Genomic DNA, 24960 nt, shown 5'->3' on the forward strand with positions numbered 1-24960 from the left:
ACTAAATACTTTTTTGCCCCACTGTGTGTGTATGTATGTGTGTATGTATGTGTATACTCCCCACATTTTTGTAAATATTTGAGTATATCTTTTCATGTGACAACACTGAAGAAATGACACTTTGCTACAACATAAAGTAGTGAGTGTACAGCTTGTATAACAGTGTCAATTTGCTGTCCCCTCAAAATAACTCGACACACAGCCATTCATGTCTAAACCGCTGGCAACAACAGTGAGTACACCCCCTAAGTGAGAATGTCCAAATTGGGCCCAATTTCCCTCCTCGGTGTCATGTGACTCGTTTAACCTCAAGTCAGGACTGGTTTCATTCACCTGACTGGTTGTATTAATAGAAGTGTCTTGTCTCCTCAGACAGCGAAGGACAGCAGTGTAGAGAAACTCCTGCTGAAACTCAACACCTGGTACCTGGAGAAAGAAGGTGAGACAACTGGATCTGTCCCGTCTACTTCCTCCTCTTATTGCCCAGTCCCCCAAAACAACCACGAGACACTGCTCCTAGATCAGCAGTGTCCGGCTCACTTCCTGGAGGGCCGAGTTTATTGCCCAGTCCCCAAAACAACCACGAGACACTGCTCCTAGATCAGCAGTGTCCGGCTCACTTCCTGGAGGGCCGAGTTTATTGCCCAGTCCCCCAAAACAACCACGAGACACTGCTCCTAGATCAGCAGTGTCCGGCTCACTTCCTGGAGGGCGGAGTTTATTGCCCAGTCCCCCAAAACAACCACGAGACACTGCTCCTAGATCAGCAGTGTCCGGCTCACTTCCTGGAGGGCCGAGTTTATTGCCCAGTCCCCCAAAACAACCACGAGACACTGCTCCTAGATCAGCGGTGTCCGGCTCACTTCCTGGAGGGCCGAGTTTATTGCCCAGTCCTCCAAAACAACCACGAGACACTGCTCCTAGATCAGCGGTGTCCGGCTCACTTCCTGGAAGGCAGAGTTTATTGCCCAGTCCTCCAAAACAACCACGAGACACTGCTCCTAGATCAGCAGTGTCCGGCTCACTTCCTGGAAGGCCCGAGCTTCTGCGGGAATTCTCTTGGTCGTTGATTTAGTTAGACAACCAGGTCAGGAGAGTTCCTGTCGCTTTTTAAATCGAAAGGATGAGCAAAACTCAGCGGCCGTCCAGGAAGTGAGTTGGACAGCCCTGCTGTGGAGGATTAACGTTGACAGCGTCTCTTCAGTCTCAAAAGATGACATGGCTCTTTGTCCCCCCCCCCCCACTCAAAAGATGACATGGCTCTTTGTCGTCGTCCCCACTCAAAAGATGACATGGCTCTTTGTGCCCCCCCTCAAAAGATGACATGGCTCTTTGTCCCCCCTTCAAAAGATGACATGGCTCTTTGTGCCCCCCTCAAAAGATGACATGGCTCTTTGTCGGAGTCCCCCACTCAAAAGATGACATGGCTCTTTGTGCCCCCCTCAAAAGATGACATGGCTCTTTGTCGTCGTCCCCCACTCAAAAGATGACATGGCTCTTTGTGCCCCCCTTCAAAAGATGACATGGCTCTTTGTCCCCCCCCCCCCTTCAAAAGATGACATGGCTCTTTGTCCCCCCTTCAAAAGATGACATGGCTCTTTGTCCCCCCCACTCAAAAGATGACATGGCTCTTTGTCCCCCCCACTCAAAAGATGACATGGCTCTTTGTGCCCCACCCCACTCAAAAGATGACATGGCTCTTTGTGCCCCACCCCCCCCCACTCAAAAGATGACATGGCTCTTTCTGCCCCACCCCCTCTAAAGATGACATGGCTCTTTGCCCCCCCTCTAAAGATGACATGGCTCTTTGTCCCCCCCTTCAAAAGATGACATGGCTCTTTGTCCCCCCCTCAAAAGATGACATGGCTCTTTGTCCCCTCCCACTCAAAAGATGTCAGGGCTCTTTGTGCCCCACCCCCCACTCAAAAGATGACATGGCTCTTTGTGCCCCCCCCCCTCAAAAGATGACATGGCTCTTTGTGCCCCACCCCCCACTCAAAAGATGACATGGCTCTTTGTCCCCCCTCTAAAGATGACGTGGCTCTTTGTCTCCCCCTCTAAAGATGACGTGGCTCTTTGTCTCCCCCTCTAAAGATGACGTGGCTCTTTGTCTCCCCCTCTAAAGATGACGTGGCTCTTTGTCCCCCCTCTAAAGATGACGTGGCTCTTTGTCTCCCCCTCTAAAGATGACGTGGCTCTTTGTCTCCCCCCTCTAAAGATGACGTGGCTCTTTGTCCTCCCCCCTCTAAAGATGACGTGGCTCTTTGTCCCCCCTCTAAAGATGACGTGGCTCTTTGTCCCCCTCTAAAGATGACGTGGCTCTTTGTCCCCCCTCTAAAGATGACGTGGCTCTTTGTCCCCCCCCCTCCTCTAAAGATGACGTGGCTCTTTGTCCCCCCCCTCTAAAGATGACATGGCTCTTTGTCCCCCCTCTAAAGATGACATGGCTCTTTGTCCCCCCTCTAAAGATGACATGGCTCTTTGCCCCCCCCCCCCTCTAAAGATGACATGGCTCTTTGTCCCCCCTCTAAAGATGACATGGCTCTTTGTCCCCCCTCTAAAGATGACATGGCTCTTTGTCCCCCCCCTCTAAAGATGACATGGCTCTTTGTCCCCCCACTCTAAAGATGACATGGCTCTTTGTCCCCCCTCTAAAGATGACATGGCTCTTTGTCCCCCCAGAGCCGGTGTACAGGTCGTCGTGCGCCCTGACGGTCCACGCTATCAGCCACTACAGCCCTGATGTCCTGAAGGGGCATGCAGTGGGAGCGTTGCCGCTGGCCTTCTTGGGGATGCACCAGGCGCCGGGACCGGACGAGGAGAAGGGAGAGAGCCACGACGCCACGCTGTGGAGCGAAGTCTGGCAGGAACACGTACCAGGTTAGAGAGAGAGAGAGAGAAAAACATACCTGGTCAGAGAGAGAGAGGAGAGAAACACTCACCTGGTCAGAGAGAGAGAGGGAGAAACACACACCTGGTCAGATAGAGAGAGAGAAACACACACCTGGTCAGAGAGGGAGAGAGGAGAGAAACACACACTTGGTCAGAGAGAGGAGAGGAGAAACACACACCTGGTCAGAGAGGAGAGAAACACACACCTGGTCAGAGAGAGAGGAGAGAAACACACACCTGGTCAGAGAGAGAGGAGAGAAACACACACCTGGTCAGAGAGAGGAGAGAAACACACACCTGGTCATAGAGAGAGAGGAGAGAGAAACACACCTGGTCAGAGAGAGAGAGGAGAGAGAAACACACCTGGTCAGAGAGAGAGAGGAGAGAGGAGAGAAACACACACCTGGTCAGAGAGAGAGAGGAGAGAGGAGAGAAACACACACCTGGTCAGAGAGAGAGAGGAGAGAAACACACACCTGGTCAGAGAGAGAGAGGAGAGAAACGCACACCTGGTCAGAGAGAGAGAGGAGAGAAACACACACCTGGTCAGAGAGAGAGAGGAGAGAAACACACACCTGGTCAGAGAGAGAGAGGAGAGAAACACACACCTGGTCAGAGGGAGAGGAGAGAAACACACACCTGGTCAGAGGGAGAGGAGAGAAACACACACCTGGTCAGAGGGAGAGAGGGAGAAACACACACCTGGTCAGATAGAGAGAGAGAAACACACACCTGGTCAGAGAGGGAGAGAGGAGAGAAACACACACTTGGTCAGAGAGAGGAGAGGAGAGAAACACACACCTGGTCAGAGAGGAGAGAAACACACACCTGGTCAGAGAGAGAGAGGAGAGAAACACACACCTGGTCAGAGAGAGAGGAGAGAAACACACACCTGGTCAGAGAGAGGAGAGAAACACACACCTGGTCAGAGAGAGAGAGGAGAGAGAAACACACCTGGTCAGAGAGAGAGAGGAGAGAGAAACACACCTGGTCAGAGAGAGAGAGGAGAGAGGAGAGAAACACACACCTGGTCAGAGAGAGAGAGGAGAGAGGAGAGAAACACACACCTGGTCAGAGAGAGAGAGGAGAGAAACACACACCTGGTCAGAGAGAGAGAGGAGAGAAACGCACACCTGGTCAGAGAGAGAGAGGAGAGAAACACACACCTGGTCAGAGAGAGAGAGGAGAGAAACACACACCTGGTCAGAGAGAGAGGAGAGAAACACACACCTGGTCAGAGGGAGAGGAGAGAAACACACACCTGGTCAGAGGGAGAGGAGAGAAACACACACCTGGTCAGAGGGAGAGGAGAGAAACACACACCTGGTCAGAGGGAGAGGAGAGAAACACACACCTGGTCAGAGGGAGAGGAGAGAAACACACACCTGGTCAGAGAGAGAGGAGAGAAACACACACCTGGTCAGAGAGAGAGGAGAGAAACACACACCTGGTCAGAGAGAGGAGAGAAACACACACCTGGTCAGAGACACCTGGACACTCACAGTGGAGAGTCACTATGGACTAAGGCTCTGTAGAGTGAGTGTCTGGTCGAAGGCACTGTATTGTAGTGTTAGCTGTGCCACTAGAGATTCTGGGTTTGAGTCCGGGCTCCGTTACATCCGGCCACGACCGGGAGACCCATGGGGCGTACGATTGGCTCAGCGTCGTCCGGGTTAAGGGAGGGTTTGGCCGGGCAGGAACGTCCTTGTCCCATCGCGCTCTAGCGACTCCTGTGACGGGCCGGGCGCAGTGCTCGCTGACACGGTCGTCTGGCGCGTTGGTGCCTTTTGGTCCTAGACTTGGCACTCCGGTACCGCTTGCCGTGTGGTAGTAGAGAGAGCAGTCTATGACTGGGGTGGCTGGGGTCGTTGACCATTTTTAGGGCCTTCCTCTGACTACCACTTGGATACCACGAAGACAGAGGTTAAAAATAAATCAATAGGAAAGACAAAACATTTTGACCTTTTCAACCCCTGACCTCTCGTGTCCTCCAGGAAGCTTTGGGGGCATCCGCCTCTACATGACGGAGCTGATCGACATTACCCAGAAGGCCTTGCAGTCCCAGTCGTGGAAGATGAAGGCCCAGGGCGCGGCTGCCATGGCGTCCATCGCTAAGCAACAGACGGGTTCTCTGGTCGCCCCTCACCTGGGTATGGTGTTGTCCGCTCTACTGCAGGGACTGGTTGGACGCACCTGGACTGGAAAGGTGTGTGTGTGTGTGTGTGTGTGTGTGTGTGTGTGTGTGTGTGTGTGTGTGTGTGTGTGTGTGTGTGTGTGTGTGTGTGTGTGTGTGTGTGAGAAGTGGTCAGTAGAAGGGGGGGGGGGTGCTTATAAGAGTTGAGGTTGTAATTAACTTGACCAACTTGTGTCTAGTGTTTAGTACAGATGTCTTCTCACTCCAGTTGTTTGTGTCTAGTGTTTAGTACAGATGTCTTCTCACACCAGTTGTTTGTTTGTCCACAGGAGGAGCTGTTGAACGCCATCGGCTCTGTGGTGTCTAAGTGCAGGTACGGTTTCTCCTCTCCTTCTGACACTAGGAGCAGTCTGGCTGGCTGGCTCTCCTTCTGACACTAGGAGCAGTCTGGCTGGCTGGCTCTCCTTCTGACACTAGGAGCAGTCTGGCTGGCTGGCTCTCCTTCTGACACTAGGAGCAGTCTGGCTGGCTGGCTCTCCTTCTGACACTAGGAGCAGTCTGGCTGGCTGGCTCTCCTTCTGACACTAGGAGCAGTCTGGCTGGCTGGCTCTCCTTCTGACACTAGGAGCAGTCTGGCTGGCTGGCTCTCCTTCTGACACTAGGAGCAGTCTGGCTGGCTGGCTCTCCTTCTGACACTAGGAGCGGTCTGGCTGGCTGGCTCTCCTTCTGACACTAGGAGCGGTCTGGCTGGCTGGCTCTCCTTCTGACACTAGGAGCGGTCTGGCTGGCTGGCTCTCCTTTTGACACTAGGAGCGGTCTGGCTGGCTGGCTCTCCTTCTGACACTAGGAGCAGTCTGGCTGGCTGGCTCTCCTTCTGACACTAGGAGCAGTCTGGCTGGCTGGCTCTCCTTCTGACACTAGGAGAGCAGTCTGGCTGGCTGGCTCTCCTTCTGACACTAGGAGCAGTCTGGCTGGCTGGCTCTCCTTCTGACACTAGGAGCAGTCTGGCTGGCTGGCTGGCTCTCCTTCTGACACTAGGAGCAGTCTGGCTGGCTGGCTCTTGTCCCTGTGATGGGGAGGATGTTGGTGATGATGAGGAGGATGTTGGTGATGATGAGGAGGATGTTGGTGATGATGAGGAGGATGTTGGTGATGATGAGGAGGATGTTGGTGATGATGAGGAGGATGTTGGTGATGATGAGGAGGATGTTGGATGATTGTTGGTGATGATGAGGAGGATGTTGGTGATGGGGAGGATGTTGGTGATGGGGAGGATGTTGGTGATGGGGAGGATGTTGGTGATGGGGAGGATGTTGGTGATGGGGAGGATGTTGGTGATGGGGAGGATGTTGGTGATGGGGAGGATGTTGGTGAGAATGAGGAGGGATGTTTGTGATGAGGAGGAGGGATGTTTGTGATGAGGAGGAGGGATGTTGGTGATGAGGAGGAGGGATGCTGGTGATGATGATGAGGAGTATGTTGTGTGTTAGTGGTGAACTCCAGAAGTCCTCCCCGGGCCAGCCCAGTGTTCCAGAGGTGATGGATCTGGTGTTGAAGGAGTGTCGTAAAGACAACCTGGTCTACAAGATGGCTGCCCTGGGCTGTGCTGCTGATGTCCTGCAGGCCACACAGGAAGACCGCTTCAGTGACATGGCAGACATAGTCATACCACTCATTAAGAAGGTGAGAGAGAGGGAGAGAGTATATGGCAGACATACTCATACCACTCATTAAGAAGGTGAGAGAGAGAGAGTATATCTCAGACATACTCATACCACTCATTAAGAAGGTGAGAGAGAGAGAGAGAGTATATCTCAGACATACTCATACCACTCATTAAGAAGGTGAGAGAGAGAGTATATCTCAGACATACTCATACCACTCATTAAGAAGGTGAGAGAGAGAGAGTATATCTCAGACATACTCATACCACTCATTAAGAAGGTGAGAGAGAGAGAGAGAGTATATCTCAGACATACTCATACCACTCATTAAGAAGGTGAGAGAGAGAGAGAGAGTATATCTCAGACATACTCATACCACTCATTAAGAAGGTGAGAGAGAGAGAGTATATCTCAGACATACTCATACCACTCATTAAGAAGGTGAGAGAGGGAGAGAGAGTATATCTCAGACATACTCATACCACTCATTAAGAAGGTGAGAGAGAGAGAGAGTATATCTCAGACATACTCATACCACTCATTAAGAAGGTGAGAGAGGGAGAGAGAGTATATCTCAGACATACTCATACCACTCATTAAGAAGGTGAGAGAGAGAGTATATCTCAGACATACTCATACCACTCATTAAGAAGGTGAGAGAGAGTATATCTCAGACATACTCATACCACTCATTAAGAAGGTGAGAGAGAGAGTATATCTCAGACATACTCATACCACTCATTAAGAAGGTGAGAGAGGGAGAGAGAGTATATCTCAGACATACTCATACCACTCATTAAGAAGGTGAGAGAGAGAGAGAGAGTATATCTCAGACATACTCATACCACTCATTAAGAAGGTGAGAGAGAGAGAGAGAGAGAGTATATCTCAGACATACTCATACCACTCATTAAGAAGGTGAGAGAGAGAGAGTATATCTCAGACATACTCATACCACTCATTAAGAAGGTGAGAGAGAGAGAGAGTATATCTCAGACATACTCATACCACTCATTAAGAAGGTGAGAGAGAGAGAGAGTATATCTCAGACATACTCATACCACTCATTAAGAAGGTGAGAGAGGGAGAGAGAGTATATCTCAGACATACTCATACCACTCATTAAGAAGGTGAGAGAGAGAGTATATCTCAGACATACTCATACCACTCATTAAGAAGGTGAGAGAGAGTATATCTCAGACATACTCATACCACTCATTAAGAAGGTGAGAGAGGGAGAGAGAGTATATCTCAGACATACTCATACCACTCATTAAGAAGGTGAGAGAGGGAGAGAGTATATCTCAGACATACTCATACCACTCATTAAGAAGGTGAGAGAGAGAGTATATCTCAGACATACTCATACCACTCATTAAGAAGGTGAGAGAGGGAGAGAGAGTATATCTCAGACATACTCATACCACTCATTAAGAAGGTGAGAGAGAGAGAGAGAGTATATCTCAGACATACTCATACCACTCATTAAGAAGGTGAGAGAGAGAGAGAGAGAGAGTATATCTCAGACATACTCATACCACTCATTAAGAAGGTGAGAGAGAGTATATCTCAGACATACTCATACCACTCATTAAGAAGGTGAGAGAGAGAGAGTATATCTCAGACATACTCATACCACTCATTAAGAAGGTGAGAGAGAGAGAGAGAGTATATCTCAGACATACTCATACCACTCATTAAGAAGGTGAGAGAGAGAGTATATCTCAGACATACTCATACCACTCATTAAGAAGGTGAGAGAGAGAGAGAGAGTATATCTCAGACATACTCATACCACTCATTAAGAAGGTGAGAGAGAGAGAGAGAAGTATATCTCAGACATACTCATACCACTCATTAAGAAGGTGAGAGAGGGAGAGAGAGTATATCTCAGACATACTCATACCACTCATTAAGAAGGTGAGAGAGAGAGAGAGTATATCTCAGACATACTCATACCACTCATTAAGAAGGTGAGAGAGAGAGAGAGTATATCTCAGACATACTCATACCACTCATTAAGAAGGTGAGAGAGGGAGAGAGTATATCTCAGACATACTCATACCACTCATTAAGAAGGTGAGAGAGAGAGTATATCTCAGACATACTCATACCACTCATTAAGAAGGTGAGAGAGAGTATATCTCAGACATACTCATACCACTCATTAAGAAGGTGAGAGAGGGAGAGAGAGTATATCTCAGACATACTCATACCACTCATTAAGAAGGTGAGAGAGAGAGAGAGAGTATATCTCAGACATACTCATACCACTCATTAAGAAGGTGAGAGAGAGAGTATATCTCAGACATACTCATACCACTCATTAAGAAGGTGAGAGAGGGAGAGAGAGTATATCTCAGACATACTCATACCACTCATTAAGAAGGTGAGAGAGAGAGAGAGAGTATATCTCAGACATACTCATACCACTCATTAAGAAGGTGAGAGAGAGAGAGAGAGAGAGTATATCTCAGACATACTCATACCACTCATTAAGAAGGTGAGAGGGGGAGTTTGTGTATTTGTCCTTTATGACATCAGTGTTCTTTCGATTGGTCCAAAATGTGTGATGTCTGATCCTGTGTTTACAGAACTCTGCAGCAACTTCGAGGTTGAGACATGATAGCGATGACGATCGGGATGAGAAGGAGAAGGAGTTGCAGACTGAAGCTCTACTCTGTGCCTTCCAGACGCTGGGCAAGACCTGGCCCAACAACGCACAAACCCAGGGTAAGGTTCTGACTGGCCCAACAACACACAAACCCAGGGTAAGGATCTGACTGGCCCAACGACGGCACAAACCCAGGGTAAGGTTCTGACTGGCCCAACAACAGCACAAACCCAGGGTAAGGTTCTGACTGGCCCAACAACACACAAACCCAGGGTAAGGTTCTGACTGGCCCAACAACACAAACCCAGGGTAAGGTTCTGACTGGCCCAACAACACACAAACCCAGGGTGAGGTTCTGACTGGCCCAACGACAAGACAAACCCAGGGTGAGGTTCTGACTGGCCCAACGACACACAAACCCAGGGAAGGTTCTGACTGGCCCAAAACGGGAAGGTTCTGACTGGCTTCAGACAAACCCAGGGTGAGGTTTGTAAATGTTTTGGTCTAATTTCAATAGAAGCCAAAACATTAAGGGGATTATATCAGAAGTGATTGTAATTGTATTGTAGTCCTGTGTGTTTAATGCCGTGTCTCTTCCCAGAGCGTTTCCAGTTGGACCTGTGCTGTCTGATGTGTGAGAGGTTGAAACTCAGTACCTGGAGGGTCCAGGTGGGGGTGCTACAGTCTATGAAGACATACTTCCAGAGGTAAGGACACAAACACACAGTCTATGAAGGTTGTGGAGGGTTTCTCTACGGGAGGGTTTCTCTACGGGAGGGTTTCTCTACGGGAGGGTTTCTCTACGGGAGGGTTTCTCTACGGGAGGGTTTCTCTACGGGAGGGTTTCTCTACGGGAGGGTTTCTCTCCAGGAACAGGGTTGGAGTTAAAACCTACAGGAGGGTTTCTCTACGGGAACAGGGTTGGAGTTAAAACCTACAGGAGGGTTTCTCTCCAGGAGGGTTTCTCTCCAGGAGGGTTTCTCTCCAGGAGGGTTTCTCTCCAGGAGGGTTTCTCTCCAGGAACAGGGTTGGAGTTAAAACCTACAGGAGGGTTTCTCCACAGGAGGGAGCCCTTTCTCCTACAGAGGAAAGTTTCTCTAGCAGGAGGGTTTCTCTACAGGAGGGTTTCTCTATTGGAGGGGGTTTCTCTCCAGGAACAGGGTTGGAGTTAACCTCTGGCCTAGGAGGGTCTCTCCAGGAACAGGGTTGGAGAGCCCTGTTCTATGCCTATCTAGATCTGAAAGACTTAAAGCATATTTCTAGCCTATTGGAGGGTGAGGTGGAGCTGCTTCCTCTGGCCTATTGGAGGGTGAGGTGGAGCTGTTCCTCTGGCTGGAGCTGCTTCCTCTGGCTCTATTGGAGGGCGAGGTGGAGCTATTGGAGGGCGAGGTGGAGCTGCTTCCTCTGGCCTATTGGAGGGCGAGGTGGAGCTGCTTCCTCTGGCCTATTGGAGGGCGAGGTGGAGCTGCTTCCTCTGGCCTATTGGAGGGCGAGGTGGAGCTGCTTCCTCTGGCCTATTGGAGGGCGAGGTGGAGCTGCTTCCTCTGGCCTATTGGAGGGCGAGGTGGAGCTGCTTCCTCTGGCCTATTGGAGGGTGAGGTGGAGCTGCTTCCTCTGGCCTATTGGAGGTGAGGTGGAGCTGCTTCCTCTGGCCTATTGGAGGGCGAGGTGGAGCTGCTTCCTCTGGCCTATTGGAGGGCGAGGTGGAGCTGCTTCCTCTGGCCTATTGGAGGGCGAGGTGGAGCTGCTTCCTCTGGCCTATTGGAGGGTGAGGTGGAGCTGCTTCCTCTGGCCTATTGGAGGGCGAGGTGGAGCTGCTTCCTCTGGCCTATTGGAGGGTGAGGTGGAGCTGCTTCCTCTGGCCTATTGGAGGGTGAGGTGGAGCTGCTTCCTCTGGCCTATTGGAGGGCGAGGTGGAGCTGCTTCCTCTGGCCTATTGGAGGGCGAGGGTGGAGCTGCTTCCTCTGGCCTATTGGAGGGCGAGGTGGAGCTGCTTCCTCTGGCCTATTGGAGGGCGAGGTGGAGCTGCTTCCTCTGGCCTATTGGAGGGCTGCTTCCTCTGGCCTATTGGTGGAGCTGCTTCCTCTGGCCTATTGGAGGGCGAGGTGGAGCTGCTGTCATGCCTCTCCTGTCCTTTCTGACCGGTACATGTTGGTCTCCATCTGATAAACTATTTTCTCTTGTTGTTCCTTCCTGTGTAGGTTGCTACTGTTGGAGAAAGACAACCAGAACTTCACAGCCTTGTCCCTTATTCTCACTGAGACATGCAGCGCTCTCACACACCCACTAGGTAAGACCTGTACACTGCTCTCACACACCCACTAGGTAAGACCTGAACACTGCTCTCACACACCCACTAGGTAAGACCTGAACACTGCTCTCACACACCCACTAGGTAAGACCTGTACACTGCTCTCACACACCCACTAGGTAAGACCCGAACACTGTCTCACACACCCACTAGGTAAGACCTGAACACTGTCTCACACACCCACTAGGTAAGACCTGTACACTGCTCTCACACACCCACTAGGTAAGACCTGTACACTGCTCTCACACACCCACTAGGTAAGACCTGAACACTGCTCTCACACACCCACTAGGTAAGACCTGTACACTGCTCTCACACACCCACTAGGTAAGACCTGAACACTGCTCTCACACACCCACTAGGTAAGACCTGAACACTGCTCTCACACACCCACTAGGTAAGACCTGTACACTGCTCTCACACACCCACTAGGTAAGACCTGAACACTGCTCTCACACACCCACTAGGTAAGACCTGTACACTGCTCTCACACACCCACTAGGTAAGACCTGTACACTGCTCTCACACACCCACTAGGTAAGACCTGTACACTGCTCTCACACACCCACTAGGTAAGACCTGTACACTGCTCACACACCCACTAGGTAAGACCTGTACACTGCTCTCACACACCCACTAGGTAAGACCTGTACACTGCTCTCACACACCCACTAGGTAAGACCTGTACACTGCTCTCACACACCCACTAGGTAAGACCTGTACACTGCTCTCACACACCCACTAGGGAAGACCCGAACACTGCTCTCACACACCCACTAGGGAAGACCCGAACACTGCTCTCACACACCCACTAGGGAAGACCTGAACACTGCTCTCACACACCCACTAGGGAAGACCTGAACACTGCTCTCACACACCCACTAGGGAAGACCCGAACACTGCTCTCTCACACCCACTAGGGAAGACCCGAACATTGCTCTCACACACCCACTAGGGAAGACCTGAACACTGCTCTCACACACCCACTAGGGAAGACCTGAACACTGCTCTCACACACCCACTAGGTAAGACCTGAACACTGCTCTCTCACACCCACTAGGGAAGACCCGAACACTGCTCTCACACCCACTAGGGAAGACCCGAACATTGCTCTCACACACCCACTAGGGAAGACCCGAACACTGCTCTCACACACCCACTAGGTAAGACCTGAACACTGCTCTCACGTAGCCACTAGGTAACATTTAACTTTTTGAGTAAATCATGATTTAAAAAAAATCTGGGTGTAGCTTTAATCCGGGTGCAGGGAAACTGATCCTAGATGTTTCTTATTAGAAAGATTCACAATGTTTTTATTTAAAATGTTTCCTCCTGTAGAGAATAAGAGTTACTCCTCTGTGAGGACCGAAGCGTTGTCTGTTGTGGAACTACTGGTGAAGAGGACAGGAGGTGAGTCTTCGTTTCGTCTGTTTACGGGGCTATATGACTAGTCCCACTTCTCTCAACTCTTCTAAAGGGGCTCTTTAACCCAGGAAGTGAAAGACTTGACCTTCCATGCCTAGAATATGTTTGAGTTGAATTTTGAAGTACACGATGTCTAGGTTATTTTACTCAAACCTGAGCCAACATTTGAGAACAAAATATATTCATGAGCACTGCGTCATCTTCTGTTAAACTATTTATCTCCTAAACTCTGAAGGGGATTAATTTTCTCCCCTCCTAGACTCTGAAGGGGACAGACTGTGTCTCCCCTCCTAGACCCCGAGGGGGACAGACTGTGTCTCCCCTCCTAGACCCCGAGGGGGACAGACTGTGTCTCCCCTCCTAGACCCCGAGGGGGACAGACTGTGTCCCCTCCTAGACCCCGAGGGGGACAGACTCTGTCCCCTCCTAGACCCCGAGGGGGACAGACTCTGTCCCCTCCTAGACCCCGAGGGGGACAGACTCTGTCCCCTCCTAGACCCCGAGGGGGACAGACTCTGTCCCCTCCTAGACCCCGAGGGGGACAGACTCTGTCCCCTCCTAGACCCCGAGGGGGACAGACTCTGTCCCCTCCTAGACCCCGAGGGGGACAGACTGTGTCCCCTCCTAGACCCCGAGGGGGACAGACTGTGTCCCCTCCTAGACCCCGAGGGGGACAGATTGTGTCCCCTCCTAGACCCCGAGGGGGACAGATTGTGTCCCCTCCTAGACCCCGAGGGGGACAGATTGTGTCCCCTCCTAGACCCCGAGGGGGACAGATTGTGTCCCCTCCTAGACCCCGAGGGGGACAGATTGTGTCCCCTCCTAGACCCCGAGGGGGACAGATTGTGTCCCCTCCTAGACCCCGAGGGGGACAGATTGTGTCCCCTCCTAGACCCCGAGGGGGACAGATTGTGTCCCCTCCTAGACCCCGAGGGGGACAGACTGTGTCCCCCTCCTAGACCCCGAGGGGGACAGACTGTGTCCCCTCCTAGACCCCGAGGGGGACAGATTGTGTCCCCTCCTAGACCCCGAGGGGGACAGATTGTGTCCCCTCCTAGACCCCGAGGGGGACAGATTGTGTCCCCTCCTAGACCCCGAGGGGGACAGATTGTGTCCCCTCCTAGACCCCGAGGGGGACAGATTGTGTCCCCTCCTAGACCCCGAGGGGGACAGATTGTGTCCCCTCCTAGACCCCCCGAGGGGGACAGATTGTGTCCCCTCCTAGACCCCGAGGGGGACAGATTGTGTCCCCTCCTAGACCCCGAGGGGGACAGATTGTGTCCCCTCCTAGACCCCGAGGGGGACAGACTGTGTCCCCTCCTAGACCCCGAGGGGGACAGACTGTGTCCCCTCCTAGACCCCGAGGGGGACAGACTCTGTCCCCTCCTAGACCCCGAGGGGGACAGATTGTGTCCCCTCCTAGACCCTGAGGGGGACAGATTGTGTCCCCTCCTAGACCCTGAGGGGGACAGATTGTGTCTCCCTGAAGTGTGTGTCTCCCCCTCATGGACCCCGAGGGGACAGATTGTGTCCCCTCCTAGACCCCCGAGGGGACAGATTGTGTCCCCTCCCTAGACCCCGAGGGGGACAGATTGTCCCCCCCTAGACCCCGAGGGGACAGATTGTGTCCCCTCCTAGACCCCGAGGGGGACAGATTGTGTCCCCTCCTAGACCCCGAGGGGGACAGATTGTGTCCCCTCCTAGACCCCGAGGGGGACAGATTGTGTCCCCTCCTAGACCCCGAGGGGGACAGATTGTGTCCCCTCCTAGACCCCGAGGGGGACAGATTGTGTCCCCTCCTAGACCCCGAGGGGGACAGATTGTGTCCCCTCCTAGACCCCGAGGGGGACAGACTGTGTCCCCTCCTAGACCCCGAGGGGGACAGACTGTGTCCCCTCCTAGACCCTGAGGGGGACAGATTGTGTCTCCCTGAAGTGTGTGTGTCTCCCCTCATGGACCCCGAGGGGGACAGATTGTGTCCCCTCCTAGACCCTGAAGGGGACAGATTGTGTCCCCTCCTAGACCCTGAAGGGGACATTGTGTGTGTCGTTCCAGAGAGCGGTCAGTGGGAGTGTGTCTCAGGAAAGAGTCGCGAACAGCTGCAACGTTCACTATCCACCCTGCAGACAGACAGCAGACCTGACCTACGAGACAAGGCCCAGGAACTACGGAGGAACATCCAGAGTCAACCCTGAACACACACACACACACCTACCTAGTCAACCCTGAACACACACACACACCTACCTAGTCAACCCTGAACACACACACACGCCTACCTAGTCAACCCTGAACACACACACACACACCTGCCTACCTAGTCAACCCTGAACACACACACACACACACCTGCCTACCTAGTCAACCCTGAACACACACACACACACACACACACACTACCTACCAAGTCAACCCTGAACACACACACACACACACTCCTACCTAGTCAACCCTGAATAAACCTCCCAGATCTCTGTGTGGACAGACGTGATGAATATTATGTGTATTGTGTCAATGGGTGGACGGCTGGCTGGGTCATTTATAATTGTAAACAAACATCACCCTAATTCCCTATATAGTGCACTACTGTTGACCAGATCCCATAGGATTCTCTGCTCGGAAGTAGTGCACTTTTTGTCGACCAGGGATCATCAACTAGATTCAGCTGTGGGACAATTTATATATATTTTTCTGGATCAGGTGGCTAATAAGATCACAGTGATTATAATTGACTAAACATCCATTTTAAAATCTTGTTTGGATTTGTAAAGGATCACATGCATCTCTTGGAGACTTTGGAATAGACCAAACTAAAATCAGTTAGATGTTTTTATTTTACAATCTTAACATACTTTTTATTTTATTTTTTTTATTTTTTCCTGGGCAGTTTGGGAACCGGGTGGCGTTTGGGATTTGTCCTGTGTCACAGCTCCCTTTCTCTCTTACAGCAGCCAGTACAGTACACCCCTACTGATGAACTACAATGGTACGTCCCACATGGTGCCCTGATTCTCTAAACACTACTAGTGGGAATAAGGGTTGTCATTTGGGACGTAACCCAGGACGATACTGCAACTTTATTTAACACATTGGTTGTCAACTCCCTGGTCCTGGAGAGCTACTGGGTGGTTGGAGGCTGTTGTTCCAGCCAATCAGCTCCCTGGTCCTGGAGGGGTGGTTGGAGGCTGTTGTTCCAGCCAATCAGCTCCCTGGTCCTGGAGAGCTACTGGGTGGTTGGAGGCTGTTGTTCCAGCCAATCAGCTCATTCCACAGAGGGCTGTGTGTGTGGGTTGTGCCTTCTCCCTCTATGAATTTAAGGTCACTAATTAGTAAGGAACTCTCCTCACCTGGTTGTCTAGGTCTTTAATTGAAAGGGGAAAAACCTGTGGAATGAGATGAACACCCCTGATCTACAGGGTGAGCAGGCTTTTGTTCTAGCCCAACACTTGTTATCACGGTTTGGACTGAAATAGGTGCTGGAACTCCACAATACTGTTGATATTCTGTCAGAGAAACCAGTGCTCAGTTCTGGTGAACTCCTGCCTAAGTCCTGATGATAGGTAATGTAGTGCTGGGTTGGACCAAAAGCCTGCACCTACCTCTGGAGCTCTTCAGAACTAGAGTTGGTGACCAGTGATGTTTCTGTCTGAACTTGGTAATTACTTCTTTCTCTCCCCCAGTTTGCATGTTCAAAAAATATATTTTCAGCCACGTTGATTAAAAACTCAACATTGAACAGTGGGGGTCGGTTGGTGTGAGACGGAGGCATGTAAATCTTGTGAATTTGTCTCCAAAAATAAATAAACTACCTTGAGCTTTGAAGACGTCATTATTTGTGTTTTAAACTACGCCAGACTGTGTTTGTGAAAGGGGCTTTTATTTTAAGCAACAAGACATTAAAATACATGGTGTAGAACAGGATATTTCAGAGGGACAGAATTGCAATATGCAGGTTTCATGTTAAACCAGACGGACAACTAAATCATCGTAGAAAGGCTTTTAGTGAAGACCTTAACGTACATAAGGACAAACAAGACACGTAGAAACATTAGTTATCGTCTGTAGTGTTATATAAATTATCAAATATCAAGCATTACTAGCTGGACAACGTTCTGGTTAAACCGGATGTCCTCAGTCAACTCTGGGCCCAGTGTCCTCAGTCAACTCTGGGCCCAGTGTCCTCAGTCAACTCTGGGCCCAGTGTCCTCAGTCAACTCTGGGCCCAGTGTCCTCAGTCAACTCTGGGCCCAGTGTCCTCAGTCAACTCTGGGCCCAGTGTCCTCAGTCAACTCTGGGCCCAGTGTCCTCAGTCAAGTTTAGAGCCTACGAGCAATAACATGATTATCCGAAGGACACACAGCTGCCATCACGCAAATATACTCCCCTGTAAAACAAAGAGCAGCCTGCAACACTAACGAGCTTAGAAGTGCCAAACTATCTCACTGACATTAAACCCTACATGCACTCCTGAGCCTAAAGCAGACACTGCCAGGTCCCCCTATCTCACGCTTCCTTGACACACAAACATTTCAGGAGCACTCACACTCCATCCCCCTCTACTGGTCGGGTGCCAAGAGCAGAGGACTCTGCTGTGCTCCTGCTCTGGCTAGAGCAGGCCCGCCTCCAACTCTTCAGGACCAGTCAGAAGACCAACACGACGAGACTCCACCTACATTAATCTGTGTATACATTCTGCTGTAAACTCTGTCTGGGCAGCCTAATTAGCGGACTCCTTACAGAGCCATATGCTTAGGTCCGTGCACGATAAACTGCAGGACAAGATATCTCTGACTTTAAATAAACTGCCTTTTTGATACACCTGATTCCACTCTGTCCAGCGTCGTTGTTTTGCATTCCCTCTCCAGTATGAAAACACCAACAGTAGCTAGCTAGCGATTCTTTTTTGTGCCTGTGGCCCCTTGTTCTGGTCTGGTTGGGCCTGGGTGGTACGGGACACAGCAGACACCCCGTCTACAAATTTGGTCTTGAACAGAACGTTGGCGTTGGTGAACATGCCGTCCTTCAGAGAGACCACCACAAACTACAGAGAGGAGAAACGGCTTCAGAGAGAGACTGGAAAAAGACATGAAACCGAGACAGAATGGGTTCTGTTAACAAGTTTTATTTTACAATGACTGCCTAGTTTCAGGGGCAGAACGACAGACCTTGTCAGCTCGGGGGATACGATCTTGCAACCTGTACGGTTACTAGGCTACCCTGCCCCCCCCCGTGTGTCCTACCTCCTCTACACTCTAACCACTAGTCTACCCTGCCTCTACACTAACCACTAGGCTACCCTGCCCCCCCCCAGTGTCCTACCTCCTCTACACTCTAACCACTAGGCTACCCTGCCCCCCCAGTGTGTCCTACCTCCTCTACACTCTAACCACTAGTCTACCCTGCTTCCTCTACACTCTAACCACTAGGCTACCCTGCCACCTCTAAACTCTAACCACTAGGCTACCCTACCTCCTCTAGACTCTAACCACTAGGCTACCCTGCCCCCCCAGTGTGTCCTACCTCCTCTACACTCTAACCACTAGTCTACCCTGCCTCCTCTACACTCTAACCACTAGTCTACCCTGCCTCCTCTACACTCTAACCACTAGGCTACCCTGCCTCCTCTACACTCTAACCACTAGGCTACCCTGCCTCCTCGACACTCTAACCACTAGTCTACCCTGCCTCCTCGACACTCTAACCACTAGGCTACCCTGCCTCCTCGACACTAACCACTAGTCTACCCTGCCTCCTCGACACTCTAACCACTAGTCTACCCTGCCACCTCTACACTCTAACCACTAGGCCACGCTACCTCCTCTACACTCTAACCACTAGGCTACCCTGCCTCCTCTACACTCTAACCACTAGTCTACCCTGCCACCTCTACACTCTAACCACTAGGCTACCTGCCGCCTCTACACTCTAACCACTAGGCTACCCTGCCGCCTCTACACTCTAACCACTAGGCCACCCTGCCTCCTCTACACTCTAACCACTAGGCCACCCTGCCGCCTCTACACTCTAACCACTAGGCCACCCTGCCTCCTCTACACTCTAACCACTAGGCTACCCTGCCTCCTCTACACTCTAACCACTAGGCCACCCTACCTCCTCTACACTCTAACCACTAGGCTACCTGCCTCCTCTACACTAACCACTAGGCCACCCTACCTCCTCTACACTCTAACCACTAGGCTACCTGCCTCCTCTACACTCTAACCACTAGGCTACCCTACCTCCTCTACACTCTAACCACTAGGCCACGCTACCTCCTCTACACTCTAACCACTAGGCTACCCTACCTCCTCTACACTCTAACCACTAGGCTACCCTGCCTCCTCTACACTCTAACCACTAGGCTACCCTACCTCCTCTACACTCTAACCACTCTTTTCAGCCACGTTGATTAAAAACTCAACATTGAACAGTGGGGGTCGGTTGGTGTGAGACGGAGGCATGTAAATCTTGTGAATTTGTCTCCAAAAATAAATAAACTACCTTGAGCTTTGAAGACGTCATTATTTGTGTTTTAAACTACGCCAGACTGTGTTTGTGAAAGGGGCTTTTATTTTAAGCAACAAGACATTAAAATACATGGTGTAGAACAGGATATTTCAGACTGACAGAAGAATTGCAATATGCAGGTTTCATGTTAAGCCAGACGGACAACTAAATCATTGTAGAAAGGCTTTTAGTGAAGACCTTAACGTACATAAGGACAAACAAGACACGTAGAAACATCAGTTAGCGTCTCTAGCTAGAGGCTAACTAGTTAGCGATTCTTTTTTGTGCCTGCGGCCGATGAGACGGGCCTTTCCGCGGCCCCTTGTTCTGGTCTGGTTGGGCCTGGGTGGTACGGGACACGGCAGACACCCCGTCTACAAACTTGGTCTTGAACAGAACGTTGGCGTTGGTGAACATGCCGTCCTTCAGAGAGACCACCACAAACTACAGAGAGGAGAAACCGCTTCAGAGAGAGACTGGAAAAAGACATTTATGAAACAGAGACAGAATGGGTTCCGTTTTATTTTACTAGGCTACCCTGCCCCCCTCCCCCAGTGTGTCCTACCTCTAACCACTAGTCTACCCTACCTCCTCTAACCACTAGGCTACCCTACCTCCTCTACACTCTAGCCACTAGGCTATCCTACCTCCTCTACACTCTAACCACTAGGCCACCCTACCTCCTCTACACTCTAACCACTAGGCTACCCCTACACTCTAACCACTAGGCTACCTGCCGCCTCTACACTCTAACCACTAGTCTACCCTCTAACCACTAGGCTACCTGCCGCCTCTACACTCTAACCACTAGGCTACCCTGCCGCCTCTACACTCTAACCACTAGGCTACCCTGCCGCCTCTACACTCTAACCACTAGGCTACCCTGCCGCCTCTACACTCTAACCACTAGGCTACCCTGCCGCCTCTACACTCTAACCACTAGGCTACCCTGCCACCTCTACACTCTAACCACTAGGCTACCCTGCCGCCTCTACACTCTAACCACTAGGCTACCCTGCCGCCTCTACACTCTAACCACTAGGCTACCCTGCCGCCTCTACACTCTAACCACTAGGCTACCTGCCTCCTCTACACTCTAACCCCTAGGCTACCTGCCTCCTCTACACTCTAACCCCTAGGCTACCTGCCTCCTCTACACACTAACAACTAGGCTACCCTGCCCCCCCCAGTGTGTGTAGGACTGGTGTGTTACCTGGGAGTGTGTGAAGTGTGTCCTCAACATCTGTCCTATGTTCTGTGTGTGTGAGAGGTCCAGGGCAGCATCCACTTCGTCCAAGATGTAGATGGGAGCAGGTTTAAACAGCAGCATGGCCAGGATCAGAGACAAGGCTACCAGAGACCTGGAACACACAGCAACATGGCCAGGATCAGAGACAAGGCTACCAGAGACCTGGAACACACAGCAGCATGGCCAGGATCAGAGACAAGGCTACCAGAGACCTGGAACACACAGCAGCATGGCCAGGATCAGAGACAAGGCTACCAGAGACCTGGAACACACAGCAGCATGGCCAGGATCAGAGACAAGGCTACCAGAGACCTGGAACACAGGTTTAAACAGCAGCATGGCCAGGATCAGAGACAAGGCTACCAGAGACCTGGAACACACAGCAACATGGCCAGGATCAGAGACAAGGCTACCAGAGACCTGGAACACACAGCAACATGGCCAGGATCAGAGACAAGGCTACCAGAGACCTGGAACACACAGCAACATGGCCAGGATCAGAGACAAGGCTACCAGAGACCTGGAACACACAGCAACATGGCCAGGATCAGAGACAAGGCTACCAGAGACCTGGAACACACAGCAGCATGGCCAGGATCAGAGACAAGGCTACCAGAGACCTGGAACACAGGTTTAAACAGCAGCATGGCCAGGATCAGAGACAAGGCTACCAGAGACCTGGAACACACAGCAACATGGCCAGGATCAGAGACAAGGCTACCAGAGACCTGGAACACACAGCAACATGGCCAGGATCAGAGACAATGCTACCAGAGACCTGGAACACACAGCAGCATGGTCAGGATCAGAGACAAGGCTACCAGAGACCTGGAACACACAGCAGCATGGCCAGGATCAGAGACAAGGCTACCAGAGACCTGGAACACAGGTTTAAACAGCAGCATGGCCAGGATCAGAGACAAGGCTACCAGAGACCTGGAACACACAGCAGCATGGCCAGGATCAGAGACAAGGCTACCAGAGACCTGGAACACACAGCAACATGGCCAGGATCAGAGACAAGGCTACCAGAGACCTGGAACACACAGCAACATGGCCAGGATCAGAGACAAGGCTACCAGAGACCTGGAACACACAGCAACATGGCCAGGATCAGAGACAAGGCTACCAGAGACCTGGAACACACAGCAGCATGGCCAGGATCAGAGACAAGGCTACCAGAGACCTGGAACACAGGTTTAAACAGCAGCATGGCCAGGATCAGAGACAAGGCTACCAGAGACCTGGAACACAGGTTTAAACAGCAACATGGCCAGGATCAGAGACAAGGCTACCAGAGACCTGGAACACACAGCAACATGGCCAGGATCAGAGACAAGGCTACCAGAGACCTGGAACACACAGGTTTAAACAGCAGCATGGCCAGGATCAGAGACAAGGCTACCAGAGACCTGGAACACACAGCAACATGGCCAGGATCAGAGACAAGGCTACCAGAGACCTGGAACACACAGCAGCATGGCCAGGATCAGAGACAAGGCTACCAGAGACCTGGAACACACAGCAGCATGGCCAGGATCAGAGACAAGGCTACCAGAGACCTGGAACACAGGTTTAAACAGCAGCATGGCCAGGATCAGAGACAAGGCTACCAGAGACCTGGAACACACAGCAACATGGCCAGGATCAGAGACAAGGCTACCAGAGACCTGGAACACACAGCAACATGGCCAGGATCAGAGACAATGCTACCAGAGACCTGGAACACACAGCAGCATGGTCAGGATCAGAGACAAGGCTACCAGAGACCTGGAACACACAGCAGCATGGCCAGGATCAGAGACAAGGCTACCAGAGACCTGGAACACAGGTTTAAACAGCAGCATGGCCAGGATCAGAGACAAGGCTACCAGAGACCTGGAACACAGGTTTAAACAGCAACATGGCCAGGATCAGAGACAAGGCTACCAGAGACCTGGAACACACAGCAACATGGCCAGGATCAGAGACAAGGCTACCAGAGACCTGGAACACACAGCAACATGGCCAGGATCAGAGACAAGGCTACCAGAGACCTGGAACACACAGCAGCATGGCCAGGATCAGAGACAAGGCTACCAGAGACCTGGAACACACAGCAGCATGGCCAGGATCAGAGACAAGGCTACCAGAGACCTGGAACACAGGTTTAAACAGCAGCATGGCCAGGATCAGAGACAAGGCTACCAGAGACCTGGAACACACAGCAACATGGCCAGGATCAGAGACAAGGCTACCAGAGACCTGGAACACACAGCAACATGGCCAGGATCAGAGACAAGGCTACCAGAGACCTGGAACACACAGCAGCATGGCCAGGATCAGAGACAAGGCTACCAGAGACCTGGAACACAGGTTTAAACAGCAGCATGGCCAGGATCAGAGACAAGGCTACCAGAGACCTGGAACACAGGTTTAAACAGCAACATGGCCAGGATCAGAGACAAGGCTACCAGAGACCTGGAACACACAGCAACATGGCCAGGATCAGAGACAAGGCTACCAGAGACCTGGAACACACAGGTTTAAACAGCAGCATGGCCAGGATCAGAGACAAGGCTACCAGAGACCTGGAACACACAGCAGCATGGCCAGGATCAGAGACAAGGCTACCAGAGACCTGGAACACAGGTTTAAAACAATACACACAGTTACACGCGCGTTCGGCCAAAGAGGACCATTCTGTTCACCCGAGTCCACTTCAATAGAATCAAAGATAGTGTTACTGATCACTAGCCAATCAAAAAAGAGCTGTCTTAATCCATCATCTGACCTTTGACACCTTCTGGCTGCGCGTACACAGGCAGTACAATTCTGATATTTTCACACCAATTGGTGTTTTGGCCAAATCATTACATTACATTTAAGTCATTTAGCAGACGCTCTTATCCAGAGCGACTTACAAATTGGTGCATTCACCTTATCATATCAGATTTATTTTCCCCCAGAGCTGATCTGGGTAAACGGCCATTGTGTTTGTAGAGGTTTAGTAAACTGGACATTAGTAGCACAAGTCTATCACACACACTGTATGTATCAATAACCAATCAGTTAATGATTCAATTGATCTCCCCGTACCTCTGTCCTCCGCTGAGTTCCGTGAGGTTCTCCTTCCACGTGTTTCCCAGAGCCACCTTGAACTCCAGGCCCTCTAAGGCCCCGCAGCCCTCAGGAGGGGCCAGACGGGCATCAGCCCCAGGCAACAGGGTGGAGAAGATACTGCCAAAGTCTTTATTCACCTGGAGACACACATTTGTAGATTAGAGACAGGAGACCGAGAAGTTTGGGTGACGTCACACTAACACCGTCCGGCGACGCCACACTAACACAGCCAGGCGACGCCACACTAACACAGTCTGGCGACGTCACACTAACACAGCCACTAACACAGCCCGGCGACGCCACACTAACACAGTCCGGCGACGCCACACTAACACAGTCCGGCGACGTCACACTAACACAGTCCGGCGACGCCACACTAACACAGTCTGGCGACGTCACACTAACACAGCCACTAACACAGTCCGGCGACGTCACACTAACACAGTCTGGCGACGCCACACTAACACAGTCTGGCGACGCCACACTAACACAGTCTGGCGACGCCACACTAACACAGTCTGGCGACGCCACACTAACACAGTCTGGCGACGCCACACTAACACAGTCTGGCGACGTCACACTAACAGTCTGGCGACGCCACACTAACAGTCTGGCGACGTCACTAACAGTCTGGCGACGTCACTAACAGTCTGGCGACGTCACTAACACAGTCTGGCGACGTCACTAACACAGTCTGGCGACGTCACTAACACAGTCTGGCGACGTCACTAACACAGTCTGGCGACGCCACACTAACACAGTCTGGCGACGCCACACTAACACAGTCTGGCGACGCCACACTAACACAGTCTGGCGACGCCACACTAACACAGTCTGGCGACGCCACACTAACACAGTCTGGCGACGCCACTAACACAGTCTGGCGACGTCACTAACACAGTCTGGCGACGCCACTAACACAGTCTGGCGACGCCACTAACACAGTCTGGCGACGTCACTAACACAGTCTGGCGACGTCACTAACACAGTCTGGCGACGCCACTAACACAGTCTGGCGACGTCACTAACACAGTCTGGCGACGTCACTAACACAGTCTGGCG

The 24960-nt window shown here is 51.5% G+C and overlaps 1 protein-coding gene and 1 pseudogene across 4 annotated transcripts in view; one reads left to right on the forward strand and one right to left on the reverse strand.

Moving 5' to 3' along the window:
• Positions 1-15358, forward strand: part of LOC124018480 — a 64114-nt pseudogene extending 48756 nt beyond the window's left edge.
• Positions 15359-19592: 4234 nt separating this feature from the next.
• Positions 19593-24960, reverse strand: part of LOC124018478 (structural maintenance of chromosomes protein 2-like) — a 65069-nt gene continuing 59701 nt past the window's right edge. Inside the window, exons 25-27 of one of the 4 annotated variants that reach the window (XM_046333807.1) lie at positions 23875-24035; positions 20761-20908; positions 19593-19991 (exon numbers count right to left, since the gene is read on the reverse strand). In XM_046333807.1, the coding sequence (XP_046189763.1) occupies positions 19812-19991; positions 20761-20908; positions 23875-24035 (489 nt within the window). In that variant the 3' untranslated portion in view covers positions 19593-19811. Of the gene's footprint in view, positions 20024-20760; positions 20909-23138; positions 23307-23874; positions 24036-24960 lie in introns of those variants that run through there. The other 3 variants (XM_046333808.1, XM_046333809.1, XM_046333810.1) reach the window with 3 other exon arrangements.

This window comes from Oncorhynchus gorbuscha, unplaced genomic scaffold (assembly GCF_021184085.1).
Source record: "Oncorhynchus gorbuscha isolate QuinsamMale2020 ecotype Even-year unplaced genomic scaffold, OgorEven_v1.0 Un_scaffold_528, whole genome shotgun sequence".
NCBI lineage: Eukaryota > Metazoa > Chordata > Actinopteri > Salmoniformes > Salmonidae > Oncorhynchus > Oncorhynchus gorbuscha.